Source organism: Populus trichocarpa, chromosome 4 (genome assembly GCF_000002775.5).
Source record: "Populus trichocarpa isolate Nisqually-1 chromosome 4, P.trichocarpa_v4.1, whole genome shotgun sequence".
In the NCBI taxonomy this organism is placed as follows: domain Eukaryota; kingdom Viridiplantae; phylum Streptophyta; class Magnoliopsida; order Malpighiales; family Salicaceae; genus Populus; species Populus trichocarpa.
Genome location: NC_037288.2, coordinates 5,310,451 through 5,319,432, shown reverse-complemented (window position 1 = coordinate 5,319,432; position 8,982 = coordinate 5,310,451). Strand labels below are relative to the sequence as shown.

Sequence of the window (8,982 nt, the reverse complement as noted above, 5' to 3'; positions counted from 1 at the left end):
ATAAAATCTTAACTCAAAATTTGATCCAAGACAAAAAAAAAATTAAAAAAAAATTGGAATCCAAATTCTCAAAAGAAATGGAAATTGGATACATAATTGCATCCTGGATTTCTATAGATGGTGACTAAATTTCTATAATTTTGTGACATGATTAATGCAAGCCAGGTTTGGAAGATTGGATCCATTCATAGACGAAAAAGAAAAGGAAACACAAAATTAATGAAACTTTTTCCTTCTCATTAAGCTTAATTTAAAATAATAATAATAAAAAAGAATTCCCTTTGTTTAAGGTTTTGAGTTACATGCCATCACTTGGAAAACAGAGTAGCCATATAAAAGAAAGGAATAAAAACATCAAATTCCACAATCTCAAGAACTTTCTTTGCCATTCAGGAACGACGCACTCTTGGTGATCTCCCGCAGAGGCTTATCAGTGTACCTGATCAAATTATACACCCATGCGCCGGCCTGAGCTCCAAGGATGGGCGACACGATGTAAATCCACAGGCCCTTGTATTGATGGGACACAATTGCAGGCCCCAAGCTTCTTGCAGGATTCATTGACGCCCCTGAAATTGGCCTGTAAAACAGTTGACGAAAAATATTTGAAAATCCTCTTTAGTCGAAGCTACAAATGGGGATTTTGGATTTAGCAAGAAAATGAAATCACGCTTCCTCCTTGGTATATTTTTTGACAAATTGGTCACGACAAGTCGCAGAATAAAATATTGTGTTCTTGTTGAATATTCAGCTGAATTATGTCATCTATTTCATCACCATGATATGATTTAGACAACATTGACAATTAATCCTGTGAATTATTCTTGATAGAGATAAATGGATTAGATTAATACCCTGCAAACATCACATTAAGCAGCACGGTGGAACCGACAGCAAGTCCAGCCAGTTCGCCAATCTGCATAAACAACAAAACAAATACGGGGATGACAAGAAAAAATTATTCCAAATCACTGTCAGCACAAACGGTATCATATAATTTAAATGTCGTGAGACACACAACGCAGCTTGATTAATCATATAATAGAATACCAGAGGTTCGGCTGCGAACCCTATTTTCTCAATCATACGGGTGTTGCTTTCTATGACCTGAATTTAGAATCAACGATTGGGATAAGAATAGGAACTTACAGCTCTGTTATCAGTGGCGACGCCGGAAATGATGAACATGAGGTAGAATGTGATTATAAACTCAACAACAAAGGACTGCAGATTGGATCCCGCTGGCATTGTTCCTGTGAAGTGATCTTGATCGCCCTGAAAAAGTAATCGGATTGTTCCTGCTGCTAGAGTTGCTCCGATGACTTGACATGCTACGTAAGCCGGAACCTTAAGAAAATAAAATAAACCACGTAACAATTGGCTGAACGAACTTGGAAAACTGGGTAATGTAACATTTTTTTTATTGAGAGGATGGTTATGATTCATTAAACCGAGTTAACAATCATTTCTTAGTAATCAACAGCTCAACAACCCAGTAATCAATTTGTGACAAAACTTGGATATTGAGACAAACAGGACCTTTTGGTACGGTTCTCGTTCTAGGTAGCTACAGTTACCAAAACAGCAAGTGGTTTTTTTTAAAAGGGAAAATAAAGAGAGAAAACCATTGTTAACGTCAAGATTTCTTACACCTCTAGGTTTGTTATGTGCAGTGTACCTAATTTCAACAAGGTAGATACAATGGTTTTACCTGTTTCCATGGAAATCTCTTGCAAGTGGCAAAGGCAAGGGTGACAGCAGGGTTGAAATGGGCACCAGAGATATGACCAACAGAGTAAACCAAGACCATCACAGCCAGCCCCCAAGTTATTGATATTCCTGGAAGTGTCACAACCTTGTCAAAGTTCAAATTCACGGCCACCGACGAGCAACCGGCAAATATCAAGAAGTATGTTCCGGCTATCTCAGCTACCAACTGCACACGTTAATTAGCTCATCAACATCAATCTCAAATAAAAAAGAAGGAAAAACCACTTGTCTGATAAATTCCAAGACATGATGATGATCTTTCTAGACGGAAATGTATGCCAAGAACACGTTGATTCCTTATTCTTGATGTAGAGTAAATTAATTAAGAGGAAGCAAATTGAGGGTATGCAATTGGTGTGTAATCTTGAAAATCAAATAATAATAGGAAATATGGGTATGAAAGAAAGAGGCAAACATTCTGGTTCAGGGCTTGATCATATGGCAAGAAGAAAACACGCACAGAAAAAAGATAGATTTTACAGCACCTTTTGCATGAAAGGCACATAGAAATTCAAGACAGAAACTTCCTTGATGGAGCTAGATGAAGGATAATTATCTTTAATATCCAAAACAACTCCTCCATGGTTTCCATTTCCATTAGTCCCATCGATTTCAGCCATTACCACAAATACTTACCACTAGAAAAACAGCTAAGAATGAAAAGGGAGGAAAGATGAGAACAAGAAAGAGATACAAGAAGGGACAAAGATGCGCAAAGATATTGCCTTTGTGGTAGCTTTGTTCTTCTCCTATGGAGTATATATAGCAAGTTCAAGCTACTAGAAATTTTTAAGTTACAGAGGCTTGTAAAGATATACAGAAGAAGGGAGAGAAACAATTGTTAACTCCAATTTTCCTTACTATGTTTTATATAAGAAAAAGAAAAAGAAAAAGATTGACCATGACAACTCTTTTTTCACGTAATTTCATTTTCAGCCCTTTATGCTTCCTTGTAGGATTATTTCGCTGAAGATCACTGTACATCAATTTTCTTTGGATGTGTATGTGACGTTGAAAAATATGATCTTCGCATTGAAAGCTCATTCAACAACCCACCGGAAATACAGAGAAGGCATGAATGAACATGATCATAACATTATCAGGTCCAAGGGCATCTTCAACATAAGAGGGAAAAAAAAATTAATAATATTTTTTTAGCTTTTGTTCTGTGATTTTGTAGTTAAATGAAGAGATAAAATAGTTTTTTATCAAAGAAAAGTCATTTTCACGTATCTATAAAAAAAAACCAAATATTAAAATATAGGATCATTCTTTTTTCAATTAAACTTTTTTTTCAATTAAAAAATTACAAGAATTAATATTAAATATATAAAATACAAATGGATTGTCAACTCTCTTTTTTTCTCCCATTAGAGTGCATATAAAAAAATTATATTTACATTATTTAAAAAAACTAATCAACAATTTGACTATTCTAAACGAGTTTTGCCATTAAAAAAGCTATTACAATTAAGTTGTGAGTTTAATAAATTAATTTGATAGACAGTTCAACCCATTTATCTAAAAACACTTTTAGAACCCAGGTTCGTGGCCTAGTGATCCTGACAGGGAATTTCCTGCCTCTGCATCCTAGGTTCGAACCTTAGTGTGCATGTCTGTCACTCCCGTGGTGCCTTACTTGTTTACTGGGCTTGCAGGGTGTTCAGTGGATCCGGGAATTAGTCGTGGTGCGCGTAAGCTAGTCCAGATACCTCGGGTTATAAAAAAAAAACACTTTTAGAATTGTTGATGCGAGTGTTTTTTTTTTTTTTTGCAAATAAAAAACAATATTATTTTAATAAAAAAAATATTGAAAGTTTGATCTAGGCCGAACTCTGAACTATGGGTCATCGGTTTCACCAGGTGCAAGGACTGGGTCTTATATCTATGCATGGAAGGGATATTTGTAGAAGCAGTTTTCTAGGAATATATATGATCAATTGCCAATGTATAATTCAAAAAAAAATCAAATTTTTTTAAAAACGTTCTCCAATCACACACCCTAGGATTAATCATTTTAATGTCAAGTTTGATTACAAGTCCAAAGTTATTTAACTCAATAAATTTCACTATATCCTCCTGGATTTGCTGGAAAATGGAAGCGAGCATTTCATGCATCTCTGAGAAATTTGTCTGATTTAGCGATAGGATTGCTCTGTTTTTTGTTTTTTTTTCCAGAGGAGAAGTTCAAAATCAAAGTTAAAAATGGATAATAACTTTTAAAAAATTACCAACTCATAAAAAGTCTCTGGCATCATAGTTCACACAAAACATTTATTTTAGTTCTCGAACTTTACAAATTATATAAATTAAGTCTCTCAATATTTTTTTAATTTAATTTTGGTACAAATTTAATTTTTGTTATTTTTTAGTTCTTGGTTTGAAAGGAGAAAGAGAGTCACTAGAAACTGGCAGTGGAGAGAAAATCAGCGTTGCTATTGATTCCGCCCACCAAAATAGTTAATCTTAGTGTAAAATGGTTTCATTTGGTGAGAGGAGTTATGTATTCTGTATAAGTGTTTTTTTAACCTTGAAATTGCATAAGAAACCAAATTTAAGCTAGGTAAGATTTTTTGTTTCAAATTGATTATGGGTTTTGAAGTGGTTTTTTTTTTTTTTTTTTTGTCTTTAAGGCCATTTATGGGTTTTTAAAGGTGTTTAATCTCTTTTCTAGATGTTTTAGTTAAAACAAGTTGAAAATAAGGTTTTAAATTTAAAAAAAAAACATATACCCTACTTTTCTAGCCACCACTGTGGCCAAAGTCTGGAGAATTACAAACGACACGTCATTTGAAATATTTTTTTTCAAAAACTATTGGGGCAGACCACATGTCGTATGCCTTAATTACATTTAAAAACCAAAAAGGGTACACCTGCTGGCCCTTCCTAAATGGGCTAGGCATTGGTCTGTCTTTTTTTTTTGTACTTTTCATATATATCAATTAATACTCATTCTCTCTGATTTTTTATTTTTTATATTTAGCTATTTTTAAATAGTGGTTGTTTTTTCAATTATTTTGTATGTATTTATTTTTTGAAGAGATTATTCTAATTCATCTATAATATTTTTATAATTTATATAATTCAACTTTATTTTTAAAAAATAAAAATTATTTATTTTTAGATAGTATTTTTAATAAGTGCAACATTGCGAGATATTTTATTTTCTCTTTGATTTTATTCAATCAATTTTATATGTGTGTTTATTTTCATTATCATTTTATTAAATAAAATATTAAATTTAATCAACACACTCATTGAACAAATCGAATAAATAATCAATACAGGTTTAAGTAAACATAAAGGAATGATTGATCAGACCTAACTCGGTTAAAAGCTCAAGTCAACCTATAACCTGGTCGACCCGAGAAAAAACACGGGTAAAAAATCCATTGAGTTTTTTTGAATTTTTTGGTTAAACGAGGTTGATTTTATTCCTTTTTAAGAAAACAATTTGAGTGAACTTAGGTTAACCCTCTTGACCTGAGCAAGGGTCAATCCCTAAGTCAAGTTTTATCCTTATCTTGACCTGAGTCAACCCGGGTTGACCCTCCTAACCCGTGACACGTGCTTTTTCCTAAGTTGACCCCCGAGTCGGGTTTTAAAATCAAGATAATAACCATTTTTATCCTTATCTTGACCTGAGTCAACCCGGGTTGGCCTTCCTAACCCATGACATGGGCTTTTTCCTTAATTGACCCCTGAGTCGGGTTTTAAAACTATGATAATAATCATTTTTATCCTTATGTTGACCTGAATCAGCCCAGGTTAACCCTCTCATATTTTTTAACCCAGGCTTGCTCTAGGTCGACCTCGAGTCGTGTTTTTAGATTATGATAATAATCATTTTTATTCTTATGTTGACTCGGCTTAACTCGGGTTGACCCCACCACCCGTGACCAAAGCCTTGTCATAGCTCAACCCTCGAGTCGAGTTTTAAAACTATAATAATAACTACTTTTATCCTTACATTGACTCGAGTCAATGGTCAACCCGTCGTGACCCAGATCTTATCTCAGGTCAATTCTCAAGTTGAATTTTAAAAATATGATGATAATCACTTTTATACTTATAGTGACCCGAGAAAACACAGGTTAATCCTTCAGAATCATGACCCGGGCCTTGTTCCTGGTCAATTTCCTAAGTTGACTTGTGATCCAAGTAAAACCCGCTGATTGAATCTCAATTTGATTCTTTTAAAAATTTTGATTTTATATGAAGGGTAGTACAATCATTTCATAAATAACAACCTTTGTGTAGAGAATTGGACAAGTTTGTTCTACCCCTCTTAGTGGGACAAATATTTTTTTATTAGAACAGCCTTGGACATGACAAAAATTGATTTTTGTTTACAACAAATAACTTCACAAAAAAATTATTATATGAAGTCCATCTTTTTCCAGCATGCAAAACACAACCTTAAAAGATGGCTAGCCAAAAAAAAATTGAAAGAAAAAAGAGAAGGAAAAACACTAATTAATAATAAAAAAAAAACTAATTCTCCTAAGAAGGAAGTTGTTGTGCATTAAGACTCTAAACACTATTTATTATAATAGTATAATTATAAAATTACTCTTGAACAAAAATTAGCCAATGAAGGTAATATGATCTTTTTATCATAACATAATTATTTTTAATATATTTTATGAGGTTAAATTTATTTTTTTATTTTGCATTAGTACTTTAATCTTAAAATAAAAATAAATATAATGCCTTTAAATCCGGGTTTTCTGGTCTTTCTATTTTTTTCAAAATATTATAATTACTTTATGCCATTAAAAACAAAATCTACATAAATCTCCCATAGGGTTTTTTATTATTATTATTTTGCATTGATTTTATTACAGATTTGGATAAGATTATTCAAAGATATTATTGTTATTAATAAATATTAAATATTATTTTAAAAAAACTTGCTGGAAAATAAAAGGTGCTTCAACTGACAGGGAAAAAAAACCGAAAAGTACCTGATCAGTGACTATGGAGATAGACCTTATTCAAGTACATGGAGGATGATTTCACCAAGGCGTGGCACTTTGCCACTATTTTCCACTCCCTGCGTTCTTCAGAGTCACCCAATTTAGATTCTTTCATACTTTTGTACATTGCCATTTGCCTGTTCCTCCTGGCAACTACGACATTTTCCAGAAAAAACTTGAGACTAGAAGAAAACACCATGGCCACAGCAGCATGCTGCAATATCCACTTAAGAGTAGAAACTGAACAGATTAAACGAGCCAGCAAACCATGTAAAACGCGCATGCAAAGATCCAACCTCCCACTACTCTCTTTTTCTCTCCCTCCATTGAAATGAAGAAAAGAAATCCCACTACATATATATTATAATTACTTATTACTAAGCTTGCTCGATCTTGACTCATGGTTGCTCTCATATATATCCTGATCAGCACCTGTTCATATCATTAATGCCCCATTACGAATCGCCCGCTGATTGCTGGACCATGTTATTATTGGAATCTTGATCATGTCCTCGATGCTTTTATGATCGATCCATGGAAATTTACCACTCCCAGTAATGCTACATGCTCATGTTGTTGACTATGGCCTTCACTAGCTTTACAATAATCTTTTATTTCCAACCCTGAGGTGTGTAATTCAACTAGTCAGGTTCTGAGTTTGCCTCCCAGAAATCACCAGTTCGAGTCTCAGAAACCTCGGGGCTACTGGAGGTTTACATGATCGTTAACTTCATGGTCTGTGGAATTAATCGAGGTACGCGCAAACTGACCCGAATACCCATGTTAATCTAAAAAAAATAATCTTTTATTCCACATCAATATTTAGTTTTCCCACTTTCAGCATAGAAACAAAACATATAGTTTACTCTTGCTTGCTAGCATGCTTAACGATCGAAGGATTGAATGCTAGAAATCTTTATTGTTAGTGGCAAGCAAAGACTCTTGTGAGTTGTGGCACTTTCTTTGGCTGTGGAGAGCTATATATATGTTCCTCATCAGCTTTTTGTATTTTATTTTCTTTTCTTTTTTGGTCTCTACTGGTGTTTGTGACACAAGCATCACGGGTGATCAGTTAATGTATTTCTGTAAAGTATTTAAGTGAATTATAACAAATTAAATTTGAGCTTCGATCGTTTAGACCTAAATTTAAGTATAAGAATTACTTTATTGCAGTAAGTTTCTCTTTATTTTTCATTTTAGAAAAATTACCCTGATATTCTATATATATAGTTTACTCTGTTTTGCAGTTTTGAGTCTCTTTTCATGTGTGTGGAAATGCAATCTTCTCCGCCTATGCTCATTGTTACTCTTTTTTATTTTATTGAAATGGGGGCTTGAAACTCTAAAAAAAACTCAAATCAAACGTGCAAGCATGAATTTAATAAGATCAAAATACAATAAAAAAAAAAAACCAATGCTACTTTGAATCAACACAAGAACGAGTTTTGTAAGGATATCAACAAACCACAAAAAGGGGAGTTGAGAACTACGGGATCTTCCTTTTCTTTCGACTTAAGCCACAAATGGGGGAATTTTGTTGACCCAAATCAACCCAAACCCAGCAGCCACAGCCGACCATCTTTCTGAATTCTCATCCAATTCAACTTCCATAGCCACCGCACAGTCATTACTCTTCCTCTCCCCAACAACCAACAACCATTTATTAAGGAAGGGGGCAATTTCCCTCAATTTCTTGAGCTAACATAAGAGGTCCCTAAATAAATAAATAAATTCCCCGCTTGATAATTGCCCTTTGACCACTTCTAATCGTCCCTTTGTGATTTTATTAAAATTTGAAGGCAATTCAATCCCAATCCAACAGAAAAGAGGCTAAAATAGAAATGCTCCTAGATCATGTATGATTAGACAAACACAAAGGTGAGAGTTCATTTTCAGATAATCAATTATTTATATAAGTTAGATTCATTATATTAATTTTAGGACTAATATATTAAGAGTAATTAATTTTCAAAATTGTATTTTTAAAATTACCTTTTTGTTAACTTATAATAGCTATTAGAGTTTAAAATATTTTTTTTGATTAGCTTGTTGTGGGGTTCTTGGTAAAAAAAACAAATTGGTATTAAATTGATGCTCAACTTGACAAGATAATATTCAATTTTATCACTAAAAAAATTGAAACTTCGGAAATTAAATTTAACTCTAAAACAAAAATGCATTTATTTTCTTTTTTATATATTCCTGAGGTGTGTTTTTCAAAATTTTGGTCCCC

General features: G+C 33.2%; 1 protein-coding gene across 1 annotated transcript; it reads right to left on the bottom strand.

The window, feature by feature from the left end:
- Positions 1-216: 216 nt before the first annotated feature.
- LOC7470188 (aquaporin NIP1-2) lies at positions 217-2,653 on the bottom strand. Its single transcript, XM_002305681.4, has 5 exons — positions 2,256-2,653; positions 1,712-1,936; positions 1,150-1,347; positions 855-916; positions 217-580 (listed from the first exon to the last, which is right to left on the bottom strand). Exons 1-5 carry the CDS (start codon positions 2,388-2,390, stop codon positions 370-372), a joined length of 831 nt encoding a protein of 276 aa, XP_002305717.2. The 5' UTR covers positions 2,391-2,653; the 3' UTR covers positions 217-369.
- Positions 2,654-8,982: the final 6,329 nt, after the last annotated feature.

Bases quoted from the DNA above. Each gene is read 5' to 3' on its own strand.
- LOC7470188 (XM_002305681.4), bottom strand. From the start codon at position 2,390: ATGGCTGAAATCGATGGGACTAATGGAAATGGAAACCATGGAGGAGTT. The intron at 1,348-1,711 runs GTAAAACCATTG...TATTTTCTTAAG, and splicing joins AGAGATTTCCATGGAAACAG to GTTCCGGCTTACGTAGCATG. The intron at 917-1,149 runs GTAAGTTCCTAT...TTGTTTATGCAG, and splicing joins TCGCCACTGATAACAGAGCT to ATTGGCGAACTGGCTGGACT.